The following is a 14,968-nucleotide window of genomic DNA, read 5'->3' as shown; positions in this document are numbered from 1 at the left end:
CCGGCAGCGTGTGCTGGAGACTCCACAACAGAGGACAGCCTTCCGGGGAGCTGGGTCTCTCGTTACTGCATGTGACAGGCAGCCGCTGGCCCTGGCTCTGGCAGGAGTTCAGTGTGCCTCGGCACCCCAGCTGGACATTCCCTACAGTGGCCTGCCTGGCCATGACTCAGGTTGGGCCTCTAGACAGGTCTCCACATGGTGCCATCTGCAGACCCAGCACCTCCTGCAGAGGGCATGCAGTGAGGCCAGGGCCCGCCACAGCTGCCCAGGCCAGTGTGTTACAGGTGAGCTGTGGGAGGCCTGTGGTTGGCACCTTCCTCTGCAGGGTACTGACCGCTGGCCAGGGCAGCGCAGGTACAATCTCTCCAGGTTTGAGAACAGGACAGCAGCTCCTTCTGGATCGGAATCTGCGGAGTCCACCCTGACTCTGGGGCTTCTGCCCCATGGGGGGAGCTTTCGAGGACGGGGTGGAAAAAAGGGGCCACAGGGCAAGGAGGGGTGGCAGGAGCGGTGTGTATGGGCCTCTGGCCTCCTCACCGGCCGGGGTCTGACTCCTGCAGAGTCCCTGACAAGCCCAGAGGCTCGGTGGTTTTCTGTCGTGCAGCATAGTGGTGCTGGGCCTTGGGAACTTGCCCAGTGCTGCCCATGGTCGGGTGAACCTTCTACCCTTTGCTGCAGCCGCCCAGGAGGCAGAGTGTCTGCCTAGGTGCTCACAGGTTCTGACCAGAGCTGCTGTCCTGGCGCTGTCCTGCTGCCCTGCCTTGGGTCTTCAGGAGCTCTGGTCCCTGGGGGCCAGCTGGTCACGGCTCTGGCATGTGTAGGAGGATCTTCGGCTCTCTGTCAGAGTAGATGCAAGGTGGCTCCACGTGAGCTTCACAGAAGACTCCAGGGCACACGACCCTGTGGAGGAGCATAGCCAGCGCAGGGTCCGCCCACCTGCTCTGGAGCATGTGCTTCCCTGTAGAGTCCCTGTGTCTGCCTCCCTTGGGCAGCTCATGTGGCATCAGCCCCCAGCGCCAGAGACCCACCTGTGTCCCAGGCTGAGACATGCGTCCTTGTGTCCCAGGTGGCACAGTGACACTGCAGGTCAACTCGGGGAACCTCCCCATCATCTCAGGACCCACTCTGCTGGGAATGGCTGTCCATTGTGAAGTCTGCAGTTCCCAATAGGGATGGACCTGGACGTCTGTGTGAATCGGTGCCTTCCCGCCTCGTCCCTTGGGTCCATTTCAGCACTAGAAGCTGCACAGGCTTCCTCTCCTCCCTCCCCTGGTCTGGATCCTTCCATCAGGGCACTCGGGGCCTGAGAGTATGGTGGTGACATGCACCCCCGCTTCCATCTGCTGGGATCTGACTTCCTGCCGCACATCCTCCAGGAAGCACGGGAAGCGCGGGCCCCTCCCAGGCCAATCCCCTCCCTCTACCCATCTGGCAGCACCAGTGTCTGCCGGGAATGAGGGGTCGGTGCTGAATCTAGAGCGGCAGAGCCCAGGAGCCACATCCTGCCAGACAGGGCTGTCAGGGGAGCAGGAGGCCTGCCTTCACGGGGCTGTGGGACAAGCCAGGCTGGGTCCAGTTTCCAGAAAGCTTTGAGGGGAACGTTGCCGAGTCCTCTGGGCACCTTGGGAAGTGGACCAGTGAGCAGCATGCTGCCGTGTTTATGAGAAGATCAAAGCCCAGACAGCTCCCACTGAGCTCACCGTCTCCAATGACTGACTTAGGCCCCTTCTCCCATCCTTGGACTGAGTGGCTCTGGTGACCCCACCCAGCGCTGTGCTGGGCAGCTCGGTCCCCTGCATTTCTTGTTCTTCTGGCTCTTCTCTCTACCCCTGGCTGAAGTCCAGCTATGTATCGAGGGCTAGGGGACAGGCCTGAGGGCCAGTCTCTTCCTCAGGCCTCCCACATGGGCTCTGCTGAAGGCTGGGGTCCTGCTGGGCAGCTGTGTCTGTTGTCAGCAAACGGCGCAGAGGCAGGGCCTGTGTCCTCTGTGTCTTGGATAGCCATGGGCCCTGCAGACCTCGGTGGTCTCCTTCCTGCTGTCCTCTCTGGCCATCCTCTCTGGGCCTGCTCACCACCTGTCTTCCTCAGGGGGCCTCTGACTTCAGACCAAGTTCTTGCCTGAGAGCAGAAGACCTACCGGGGCCGGCTCTGCCGCTCACTAGCCAGGTTGCTTCTGGGCCTTGGTCCCCTCCTCAGTGGAGTGGACATAACAGTGGCACCCACATCAGAGGGTTGTCTCAGCACTGAGAGGCCCAAGGCAGGCACACTGCTTTGGACAGAGACCTACATGCCCTAAGATCTACCTCGGCATGAGTTGGGCCGCTGGACTCTCACTGGACATTATTGTTGGACACCATCTCCCCAAACTTGACTAAGCCGTCCAGTGCTGAAGCACCCGCACACAGCAGTGCTGGTTGGGGCGGCCCCTGGGGCCCTGCGATGGCTGCCATGCTTTCCACGCTTGGTCCAGCGGAGACGGCAGGCTCCTCCACCCTTGATGAGTCGGACACACGGGGACAGCTGGATGCACGTGGCTGTGTGACCTATGCAGACAGTCAACATCGACACTGGCTTTTCCTCCAACTGTGATTTGCAGCGAGGACACTGAGGCTTGGGGTGAAGGCGTCTGTGCAGGCCGCCCAGCCAGGCCTGGTGAGGTGTGCCCTGCTGGGCATGCTCCCTCTCTGCCCACAAGGGCATCTCTTAGGTCTTGACATGCACTTTGGTCACCTTCCTGCTGCCCTGGTTAGAGAAAGAGAAGGGGAAGCGGCTGGCACCCGTGAGGAGAGCTGGGAGCAGGCACACCCGTGCGGCTGGGAAGAGGTGGCCCTCGCCCTCCCTCTGCTCGCTCGCCCACGGAGCAAAGCCTAGTGTGTCCTTGTGCCGGAGGAGCGTGAGTACAGCAGGGCCGCTCACCGGCCGGCCCAGCGCTGGGGGAGCCGAGGAGCCCTCCCCGCCTGGTCGGCCCCCTGGACCCCTGCTCTCCAGGTACCATCTCTCTCTCCTGACTTTACTCTTAAAGTGCGTCAAGTACTGAGGGAAGGAGCCGGTCTTCGGCCACCGACTCAGCCGCACGTGGCCCCTCACTGGGGCCGATGGCAGCCCTGGTTACTGCTGAGTGCCGCTGGGCTTGAACCAAGTGCTCAGAGCTACAGGACCGAAGACTCAGCACTGCTGCTCAGGGCCCGGAGGCCGTCCTCACACTGCTTTGTGGTTTCTTTCCCTGGACACACGTGCCCAGATTGCTGGACAGCCGCCTCTTCCTATGTCATGAAGTGGGACGAAGTGCAGAAATGGCAGCGCTCTGGCCGCGGCCCTGGCTGGGCTGAGGAGCGTGGCTGGGCGGGGTCTTGCCTCTGTGGTCGGAGTCAGCTCTGGAGGGTATAACCTCGGTCCAGTGTTTCAGAGCTGCTGAGGGTGGTGCTTTGTCCGTGGACAGGGTGGTGAGGCCCCCTGCAGCCAGGAACAGCGCCTGCTGTGCCCCGGGAGCTCAGCCGATCCTGCCTCCAGGAGGGGCAACCGGGGTGAGGCTCACTCTTTGGGCTGTGGACTCAGGCTAGTTACCACAGTTGTGTTGTGTGCAGAGTGACATCCAAGTCCCTGTGGCCAGGACACTGCAGGGCAGGTCCCGAGGTGCTGGGGACCTGAGGAGAGGCACTGCCAGGACCGCGTCCCAGTCCGGGGCTGTGCAGTGTGTGCACCAGGGGCGCGAGGTCCGGGCACTCGGTTCGGCTGTGAAGTTCTTTCTTGCACACGAATGAGGAGATACAATTATTTTTGCATGGATTTGTTGAAAAGCTGACTGAATGTGAGCCCTGCCAGGCCAGCCGCAGTGCTGTGGGCCAGGAGGAGGTGCCCAGGGGAGGTGGAGGAGGCGCTGCTGCCTGTCCCACCTCTAGTCAGACTTCCAGCCTGTCCTTTGTACCCTCCTGTCCTTAAACCACAGAAAACATGCTTAATTGGGTCGAAAAGCACTCCTGTGGGCATGGGTACTTCTTATTGAGCATGTTTATATTTCACTCAAAATCAAAACCCACGCTCCTATGTTGAGATATATTACTAAAATGTTACCATTTCCAGTCAAAGGGAGTACATTGTCACTGAGACAGTGATGAGAGTGAGCTGGTGAGGAAGAAGCAAGCTCTTGAAACCTCGCTCTGTGAAGAGCTGGCACGTGGAGGGGCCAGCAATGCTGGTCTATAGGCCAGGAAGTCCAAGGGGCAGCCCTCACCCCGAGGAAGCCCCGTGCGCCCAGCCAAAGGCACTGCCACAGTAAACTGGGCAGACAGGCAGCGGGGAAGGAAGAGGCCACAGACAGCGCCTAAAAATGATGACCACCAGCTGGCATCCTGCTCCTTGCCACCCGCGAGCAGCTGAGTCTCAAGTGAGTCTCAGGCGAGGAGCTCACGAGATCATCACCTCCCCAGGCTGCACTCGCTGGTACGGGTCTCCAGAGAGGAGGCTCCAGGCTGGCGTGTCTCCACTGGACCCTGGGGCAGAGCCCCACAGTGACCCAGCAGCGGGAGCTGACCAGCGCCCCACCATCCCCATTCCCATCCTCAGCCAGGATGGGCACCTTGTGCATTCCCTGGCACCCGTTAACCACATCAGGCAACGTCATTGTGCGTCTTCAACGTAAATGCTGGTCTACATTTCAGTATCACATTGGAAATTGCAAAAAGAACAATAACATTCAAGTTCTGAGCTGACTTTGCTAAGGAGAATTACCTAGCACAGGAGCATGGTAGTTCGAAATTAATCTGCATGGAATCATTTTTTTAAAAAATCACATTGCATAGGTTTAATAATGATGAGTGACAGAAAAGTACCTTGGGCAGTTTTGATCCATTGTAAAAGTCACCTCGTCACCTTGTGTTCGTGACAAGATCTGTCAGTATCACCTAAGAGTCAAACCCCTTTGTAACAAAGTACCACATCTTCTGTTCCTCTCTATAAAGGTACTTCTTCAATTTTCTTCTCTATAAATCTGATTCAGGTTGACACCAGGGGTTTTAGTTCTCTTTAGTTAATTGTTTAATTAGCTACTTGTCTTTAGTTAATTGTTTTTAAACCATTTCCTTTCCTGCCTGCCTTGCCTAGTGCCCAAGGTGTGGTACCTGCTCAGAAGGTGTCTGTGGCCCTTCTGGGGAGAGAGGCTGTCCATGGGACTGGCAGCCTTGCATATGCCCTTCCCACCCGGGAGCAGCATCTGCATGGCCTCCAGGCCATCTCTTTGGAGGCTGTGGCTCCTCAGCATGCCAGAAAGCTTGCACACCTCACCTAGAAAGTTCCAGGGCACTGTGAACTAGTTAATGATAAAATACCTGCAAACCTAAATTATTGATCACCATTTGCTGACCAAAAATAATTTTATTACTTATTTTTCTCTTTTAGGCTCTGTAAATGAAAAGTTACCCCCACGGGAAGGCACAGGGAAAACAGGTAACTATCTTAACCTCAAAGTACATGATATTTTGTATCTAATCCAGTTGATGCCTTGAAATAATTTCTTGAGTCAAGACTTAAACATGTATTAGTAATGGTAATGGAGCGGAAATGGTGGTCAGTTCTTCATTTGTTTAACAGACACGTGGCCAGCCTTGCGGTTGCAGTCACCCTGTGGCTGTGGCGCAGGTCCCTGGCCAGCCCTGGGGTCCCCCTCGGGCGTCCTGCCCTGACTGCTTCAGGACTGCTGTTGGGGGCCTGCGGGAGGCGTCCTGGGGAGGGGGCAGGTTCAGGCTTGGGCTGTGGCGGGAGTCCTCAGCCACAGCCTTTGCTGCAGGCCCTGGAGAGTACGGAGAATTGTGAACAAGAAATCCCTTCTCCACCCGCAGCACTCGCCCCTCCTCGGCAGGGCCGGGTGGGCACCTCCCTTAAGAGCCACCCCTTGGCCTGGGTGCGGCTTCCCGTGGGCTGCAGGGGCCTCTGTGGCTACCAGGGAAGTCGCCCTCCTTCCCAGGGACACGCGTTCTGCTTTCATCTTATATCAAACTTTCCAGCATGCTCTTCTCAGGATTAAATCAAACCAGACTTTAGGGCAAAGATCTTAGACTTCTCTTTTCTAATCTGGGTAATCGCTCAGTGAACCCGTAGCAAAGAAGAGCAATATAAAGACAAGTAGACCCTTGTTTGTTCAACCCCATTCCTGAAACATACATCGAAACTCTGATGGGCACTGTCCCACCCTGGAGGGCCACTTGTCAGGTGTTTGCATTTGTCAGACACAGGTGGGCATGTGGTCACCTCCAGGCTGTCCAGGGACCACTCGGGACGATCAGGAGGGTGGTTCTTGCATGGGCACCAACCCCAGTCCTGAGGAGACAGCCTCACTGTGCAGGAAAAGAGCCCATTTCCTAGCTGGCACAGTGACAGGCAGTACTGGGTCCTGGCTTCATTACATGTGGGAAAGGACGAGGGACACAGGGCACTAGGACAAGTGTCTGGACCTGCACTGTGAGACAATGGCGTTGTCATGCTGAGGCTGCCAGGGAAGGGCAGCCGGCGCTCCTGCTCATAGGAGGTTCTAGACGCAAACAGCAGCGGGCGGCAGAAGGGCCGACTCTCGAGCACGGGTTCCATCCTGTGCACTAGGATGCACAAGGCACACGGAACCCGCGGTGGGGAAGCACGGAGGAATTGGCACATGGGCACAAAAATGAACTTACCGAGAGAACAGCCCCTGCACCAAAGCCCCCCGCCTGCCGACATGCATTTAACAGAAGGAAATGGAGAACACAGCCCCCCGAGACTGGCGCCTCACTCCTTGGGGCTGTGTGGCCACCACAGGGCTTGTGCTGGGACAGAGCTGCTCAAGGGGCAGGGCCGGAGGGGCTGAGGGTTCCTGGGTCCAGTGGGAGCGGCAGGGCTCCACCCCCTGCCACGCCCACCCCACCTGTCTCCCCTGGGCAGCCAGCTGCCCTTAGGTGGCAGGAACCCCACGAGTGGGGGATGACTGGAGGCCCAGGGTGGCGATCTGCTTAGACCACCACAGCAGTGCCTCTGACTGCTGCCACCAGCCCGAGACTTGAGCCACCTGTGCTGGCTCTTCCCTACCTGTGCTGAGGACTTGAGCAGGATTCTGGTTAGCCCCGCGTGCCCGAGAAGATGGCATGTAGTAGGAAATGCCCTGGGCCACTGCCACCACCACTGTGGGGCTCAGGCTTTGCAGTGAAGTGATGCCATGTTTTGTCTTTATTTGGAGCATAAACAAGAGAGCGCAACGTTAAAGATGTTTAAAATCTTCTGTTTGGCTTTCCTCCTAAAATACCTTATGATAAGCTTCACTGTTATTCCTCAGCAGGGAAGTTAGGAGGCCAGGGTCTGCCTCGCCTAGCAGGGCGACATGCGTGAGCTGGTGGAGACAGGCCAGGAATTCTGGGGCCCAGGGCCTCTCCACTGCCCAGAGGGACTGCCTCAGAGCAGGATGAGCAGAGGCTGCAGCACCCAGACTTTATCTGGGCTCTTACACCTCGCCCTCCCTGGGAGCTGGAGCACCTGTCAGTGCCTGAGTGAAAACGGCCCTCTGAGCAAGTGCCCTCCATGCGGCAGCAGTGCCCTCTCCAGCTCTGCTCCGTGCCCCCGAGCCCTCTCCTCCCCGACCCGGCCTTCTGGGCGGTGCCCTGCACCATCCTGCACGTCCCTCCTGCCAGAGGGAGAGGAGGAGGTACACAGAACCGATGGCCAGGGGTCCAGTCCAGCCTCCCTAAGTGCTGCCTGTCCACTCAGCACAGCAGGGGCACACCAGTGCTGGTTCTAGCCACCTGCCCTGGCCCCAGACCTCTCTTCTCCCGGACTCCTGATGACTGAGTTGGCCACTCTGCTGACTCGAGCCCTTTCCCAGACCTAGACTCCCCTGCTCATGCCATCCGCCCTTCCACATCCGTCCCGGGCCCAGCATCGCCTGCTGGCTTGGAACCACATCCAGCCTCTCCCGCCTGGGACCTGGTTGTTACCCTTGAGCTGAGTTTCTAAGCAGCAGCCCCCCCCCCAGGCTGCGAGTGGGGTCTGGTCAGGGCTGGCGTGGGCTGCAGGGGCGGGCGTGGGGCGGGGGCTGCATTCGAGTCCCGAGCTGTCCTGCATGCACACTCACTTAGCTTACTCTCATAATTGTAGTCTCCTTGCAAATCTTTTCCGTTCTGAATTCAGATGATGCTGCAGCTCCAGCGCTGGAGGCACAGCCTCAGGGAGACGAAGAAGGTGAGCAGGCGGTGGTCTGGGCTTGTGGAGGGGAGGCCGGGGGCGGGAGAGTCAGGATCCTGGTTGGCATGCCATTCAGAGGATTGGGATGGGCCAGAAACAGAAAGAAACACTTGTACAACCTCACTTACATGCAATCCAGAAAGAGCCCCAGAGCAAAGGCCCAGCATGGAGAGAGAGAGGGAAGGTGGAGGGGTGGGCAGTTCACAGGATGCTAATGGCACCTACGTGGGGTGAGTAGGCTTAGTGATCTGATATGCAGCATGAGGTCACGGTCACTAGTCAGCCTGAGCATTTCCTAGGTGTGGACTGGGGTACTTTGACCACATGTAACTTAAGTGAAGAAGGGCATGTCACCTGCTTGATTGCTGCAATCATTTTGGTGTATGTCTTAAAATATAATGTTGTGCACCCTAAATACAGACAACCAAATAAGTCAAGAATGGATGGTATTTGGCCACCTGCACCTCTGTGAGGACACCTGCTGTTTTCTGGGTGATTTTAATGTTGACTGGTACATAGCAGAACACTGAGATATTCAATTTTCAATACAAATCTATAAGTTGAAATTTCACAATTTGGAGACTATAAAATGTCTATTTCAAAAGGACGCAGGAGCACATGCCATTTCTTTGTTCATATTTCGTGTCTTTGTTATGATAAGGATAGATTTCCTATCTTCATCTTTAATAAATTGTTTTGGACTGGTCAGATTCTCAGGTCCATTGGGATCAGGGTTTGAAGGAAAAGTACAAGGAACTCGGTATAAATAAATCAGGGAATGGAATACAGTTGCACCTTGCTTTGCAAATAATCTGACGTGCACAGTGCACTGGGAGCCACGCTGTCTGCACCCAGGACCCTTCCACAGGGTGGAGCTCAGAGGTGCCTGCATGATAAGGCACAGGTGGGTCCTGGCTTAGGTGGTCTTCAGAGCTGTGCTCACCACAGGGCCCTGACCTGCACCATGAACATGCAAAAGCATTTGTTAAACAGTGTTAAACTAAAATGTTGCATTCCTGAAAAGATTATCACAAAAATTATATTGTGTGTTGAGTCCTTCAACTTAGGGAAGACCTGCATGTTAGGTGGATAACCTTCTTTACCTCACAGTGCAGTTTCATGCATTGAGTTGTTTTCTAAAACCCAGTTCTCAGGAAACTGGACTTAAAGTATTTTTAATTACACTTTTGGATAAAGAAGAAATGTGCTAAAATAATATTATTTATAATATTTCCTTTTGTTCGGTGCATCTGATTGTTTTAACGGTTGTCTTCAGAAGGTATGCTGTGCACTGACTTGATACACCATTTCTTTTGTTTGCTTTGCTACCTGCTGGAATCTTTAATTGAGGAGCTCTGTGTTTTCATGATGAGAATAATTATCTTTTGCTTCCTTCACTAGATATTGCCTCCCGTTATCCTACCCTTTGGACCGAGCAAGTCAAAAGCCGACAGAACAAGACCAATAAGAACTCAGGTAAAGTGGGCCAAGGTCCCCTTGCAAATGGGCGCCTCGCTCAGGAGCTTCACCAGCAAGGGTTCAGCGTGTTGTGTGTCCTGTCCTTGGTTATAGTGTCCTGAAAGTGGTGCTACGTTCTGGCCACCAGATGTGGGTGTCTTTTATCACATCCTACAAACTCTTCAAAAGATTTATGTATGAAAGTGGAAACATTTGCTGATAAGCTTTCAGCCTCGTTGATGTCAAGACACTAATGGCAGAGGCTTGACTGTTGGAATCAAGTGCTCAGAGGTGTGCGGAGGCAGTGGGTGTCTCCTCTGTGATTGCTGGTTTTGGCTGGTTTCAGGAAACCTACTTCTTCCTGCAGTTGCTGTTGACTTCCTGCTGGTGACCTGTGTTCTCTTGTCTTTTCAAATGGAGGGTCCACAGTTCATTTTGGAAGGGAGAAGTCTCGGGTTTCAAGTAGCTTGGTGAGGAGGAGGCCGAGCTGGTGACTTGGATTTTTTGTGCTGCCTCCTGGGGAGACTGCATGGTGATCGCCCCAGAGGCAGCCATGGCGGTGGGCGCTGGTGTCTACACATCTCCTTCAATGTGCATTTTTAATAAGCACTTACTAGAAAGTCAGAATGGCTTTCCGAGGACCCTGAGGGCCACTGGACTCTGCTCTCACCCACGTACAGGACTCGCAGGCACAGCCCCAGGAGGACTTGGGAGTGTCCTGCTCTGGTGTGGCGTGGGCCCCCTGTGAGCCCCACAGACCTGTTGGGGCATGTGCTGACCTGCAGCTGCTGAGGAACCACCAGGAGGTACCTGGAAGGGCTGGGTGGCAGGGTCTGGGCACTTCCCTTCACCTGGCTTCTGCCCAGGGTATCGCCCAACATACTGCTGCCCTTACCCTGCTCACCCTCCTGCTGGGCTGAGAAATGCAGGATCCAGAAGTTTCACCACCAGATACCTGGGTACAAATGCAGTAAATTAAAACAGATTTGTAATTTATAATTTTTGATTTTTTCTTAGGAATGGCATTAGACATAAGTTCTCTCTGTTGTTTAAAAATATTAATCTGCATACTTCTCTCATAAACTTTAGAAAGTGAGTTTTGTTTACTTTTGTCACCACAAAGCTGCTGGGTTGCTTCTGAACCCTACAAATAGGCCCAGGAGGAGAGGCTTAGCACATGCAGCCATGAGCTTGGCCGTGAGCTCCCGAGCTTCTCAGGGAGGCGCGTGAGGCAGTCCTGAGCTTCGGGGGTCCCGCGCAGTCTTTGTGAGCGCCGTCCCTGGGCGTACTCCTAACACAGAGCTGTGGGCAGGGCCTTTCCAGGTGGGCAGGTCCAGCCTCCCCGAGGCCCAAGAACAACTACATTGTTGTCTGACCTTCGTGCGTGCCGGGTTCCGGGCTGCTGAGCGGCCGCGGTTACTACCAGCCCGTGAAGCTGCACGGGCTCCCAGTACACAGTGGGGTTTCAGGAAGTTCCCGTCCCGCTCAGCCCCCTGCCCCACAACCTGATTCCACTCTCCCGTGTGAGTCGGGTACAGAAAAGTGGCGTGGATTGTTGTGTGGACGTGGGGCTTGCAGGGATGTGACCAGATCCGTGTTTATTGGCAGCCGTAGATGCAGGGCTGGCTGGTATTCTGGGATATTAGAAACAGTATTTAATTTGTTTAGTTTTAACCGTAAAATGATGTGAAATGATGTATCACAATCAGGATTTTTGTAATGGCCTCTGTTGTCATTGAAGCTTCAAATGTCACAAGACCTATATTCGCATTTATTTTCTGTTATTAAAAGCTACTTTTACTTATCATCATCTTTGGTAGACATAGGCACATTTATTTGACCAAACAAATAATTTGTGACTTATTACTCTGTGTTTTTAAAAATATACTTAGTTTGTCCTTATTCTTTCAACTTCTTTTGTAGAAAAGGCCAAACTAGAAATGGTCTTGCTTAGTCATCCTCTGATGTTCCTGTCGGAGGGCAAAATGTAGGATTTCCCCTGTGTGTTTGAAATAAAATATGATATTTCTTTTGGTAGCAGTGCCAGCACCTGGCTCCAGGCCTCCTGATGGGCAGTGAGTTTGTGCTGTGAGCCTGGGCTTAGAGCAGAGCGGCAGTAGCTTTTCCAAGGGGCTGTTCTTGCAAGACTAACCAAGTCCTCTCAGTCTAGGAAGCTTTGCACATAGTAGTTACTCAATAAATATGTATTTACTAAACTAATAAAGAGTTTTACCATCACACATTCCAGGGACACTCTGGTGGCACCATTGCTTTTTTTTCTAAACCAGACTTGAGGAAACAGAAATATAACCAAGTAGATAAAAAATTGAGGAAGTAAGGAGAGAGTCTAAGTACCACTGTACTTTGCTTCTGGATTTATGTTGATTGAAATTCAATGCAATATAATTATACACAAAACATTCTCTGTTCATTTGGTTAGAAAAGCATCACTTTCATTTTGTGATTAATATATGTTAAAGAAACGATCGGATCTGAAAAGTTCTATCTTGGGAGTGCATTCTCCATTTTTCCCATCTATGTAAGTCTAGGTGTTGATATGTCTACTGTCTTGACCCATCTTTCCATATCCAGCTTAATTCCCTTCATAACGGTATGCAAATTATGACAAATGTCTATCAGGTAGATTTTGCAAGATTCTTTTAATTATATGGCTTCATCAGTATACTCACTAATTTGGCAAGTATAAGCCCGCTTGTTGCTCTTTCCTGTGTCGGTGACTGCTTCCCACAGCCCCAGCCCGACTTCCCGTACACCCCACCCAGGTTCTGGAAGAGGAGCCGCAGCGTCTCATTCCTCGGTCAGAGAATGCACCAAGTGCAGCGGGAGTCACAGGCCAGGTGCTGGGGTCTGCGGCCCTCCACACGCAGTCTTCCTCTAGAGGAAGCTTGAGCCATGCCTTCAGGCCTTGCAGGGTCCTGCTGCAGGGCCAGGAGAGGGCCAGGCTCTGGTCTCTGATCCAGGTGGGCAGCCCTTCTGGGTGCCCTGACCGGGGGTGGGGTCCCAGGCGGGGGGCAAGTGGCTGGCACAAGGCTGGCGTCCGGCGCCTTGGCGAGGACGCCCTGCAGTGGGAAGTGACCTGAGCGGCTGTCCTGGGACCGTGTTCCTGGTGTGGTCCATGGGACACGCGTGGACTGGACTGCTGTCCTGTCATTTTCACAAATGCTAAGAACGAGCTCAGCATGCTCTTCTTACTCTAGTGTCCAAGAATGCAGATTTCTTAATTCTGTGTCCAATGACTGGATTCTGCGCTGGGCTGTGACCCTCTGCAGGGAGTGTGGAGGAGGAGGAGGACGCTGAGCTCAGCCCCAGAACAGGCCTTGCCCACAGGCCAGGAGGTGGAGGCCCTTGCAAGGCCCCAGGGCCCGGGGCTGCATTCTTCTTTGCTGTCCAAGAGCTGGGCATGTTCATTCAGGGCCCAAGGCCTCAGGACGGTGGGCAATGCACCCTCTGTGCCCACGTGGCTGGCCATGGTGCCATCATATGCACAACCTCAGTTAAGGTGTCACATGAAGAACCATCAATCAGTGGGGTGGGGGACAAGCTGGTCACCTCATCCAGTCGGGGCAATGAGCGACCCGATGCCCTGCGGGGACTGGGCCTTGGTGGTGGGGACCTCGCCACTGCTGCTCGGGCACCTATTTCCAGTAGGAGTCTCACTCTCTCCTCCCACGTGGACACTGAAGCATTGCAGGGGCTCTGATGCTGACCAGGAGGGAATCAAGTGGGACTTGGGCTGGGTCACCCCTGGAGCCACCTTCCTGGGGTCAGAGTGGAGCACAGGGGTCACAGTGCCCTGGGCCATCTCTGCTTGGCCCTGAGGGGAGGAGAGGCAGCCTGCGTTCTCTCAGTGGGAGGCCCACTGTCCTCCAAGAAGGCAGGCTTCCTTCTTAGAGTCCCTCCCGCCCGGCTCCCTGTGCTGCAGCAGCTGTGGGGGGCGGGGCCGCCCTTGAGCCAGCAGGCCTAAGATCAGGGACCACCCAGGGCTCTTTCCACCCACACCCCACCCCAGTCAGCACCTCCACCTTGGCTCTGCTCTCCTAAGGCAGCCCCGCTGGGGCACTGGCCCCTGCCTGGACCGCCAGTGGCCAGCATGCCTCTCCTGTGGTTGCAGTGTTTCCTCCAGGGCTCAGCCAGGCCAGCTTCACAGGGAGTGCAGAACCTGGGCCCTGACCGCTCAGTCCGTTATTAATTCCAAATCTGAGGTTGGCGATGGAACGCGTCTGTTTCCGCCCCCTCCAGGGCTCTTGCAGAAGCCTGATCTTCCGTGGAACCCAGGGCTGAGGCTGTGCAGACTCCTGGGGGAGAAGACTTGTCCTTGGCCTCCTGCTGTGGGCCCTGGGGCAAGGCCAGCCCTGGCCTCCCTCTGGTAATCCTCTGGCTTTGCCCACCATTTCATTTACTGTCTTTTAAGATTTTGCACACGAGCTGGAGAAAACACAAAGGACCCTATTTTTGTCAACTGTCAAAATTCTCCTCCTATTTAGAAGAACAATCTGCTTTCCTCCCCAAACTGTAAAAACAACTCTGTTTTGTGTCCAGGGAGAGGCTGGATGCTCTGGGTGTCCTGCAGTTTAAAGGGGCCTCTCTGGGGAAACACTGTTCTGCCTTATTCAGAGTTTGATAATTTTTGTTTTATTGCACATATTAATATTCCTGCCAAAAGATAATTGTCATTTAATTCTGCTTTAAGTCATGGTAAATTGCATTCCCTGGAGGTGAATAATACAAATTATATTTTCTTTTTCATTCTGGGTTTTTCCTTTTCATTCTGTTTTTCAAACCTCGCAGGATAAAAGTATCAAGGTACCAATTAGATTCATAAGTTATAAAACGTGGCCATTTGCAGAGCTTACAATATTAAAATGCATCTAGCAGTTCCTCTTAACTGTGGTCTATAAAACTGTATTACTTAAAGGCATTAATTATTCCCCTTAGAATGTACATTGCTGAGTTTACCCAGTCTTCCTAATTGTACATGGAGGTTTTAATTGCAATAGTGTTTCAAGATTTCATATTTCTCAGACTTCAATATTTAACCAAACTGTGGTTGAATCAGCAGCAGGCAGAGTTTCACTGCAGAGAGCGTGGAGAACAGTCATGAGGGGAAGTAGACTAGTGGTTTCTGTGCTGGTTGACACTACCCTCCAGGACCCCGCAGAGCACGCTGGCCTTTGCTGAGCAGGAGAGGGGAAGGTGGGGCTCAGCACTGAGTCAGGGGGTCTGACACCAAGCCTTGGACAGGCCTCAGCCTCAGAGCAGGTGCCTGTCACTCTTCGTGAACCGCTGCGTG

At 54.2% G+C, this 14,968-nt stretch overlaps 1 protein-coding gene across 1 annotated transcript in view; it reads left to right on the top strand.

Moving 5' to 3' along the window:
• SMOC2 (SPARC related modular calcium binding 2) overlaps positions 1-14,968 on the top strand; it is a 155,688-nt gene that overhangs the window by 81,100 nt on the left and 59,620 nt on the right. Inside the window, 3 exon segments of the mRNA XM_079146203.1 lie at positions 5,395-5,442; positions 8,146-8,196; positions 9,601-9,675. Coding sequence (XP_079002329.1) covers positions 5,395-5,442; positions 8,146-8,196; positions 9,601-9,675 — 174 coding nt within the window.

This window comes from Sciurus vulgaris (genome assembly GCF_902686455.1).
Source record: "Sciurus vulgaris genome assembly, chromosome: 7".
Taxonomy (NCBI): Eukaryota; Metazoa; Chordata; class Mammalia; order Rodentia; family Sciuridae; genus Sciurus; species Sciurus vulgaris.
Note: the sequence above shows the minus strand (reverse complement) of the source record. Positions and strands in the feature narration are given on the sequence as shown.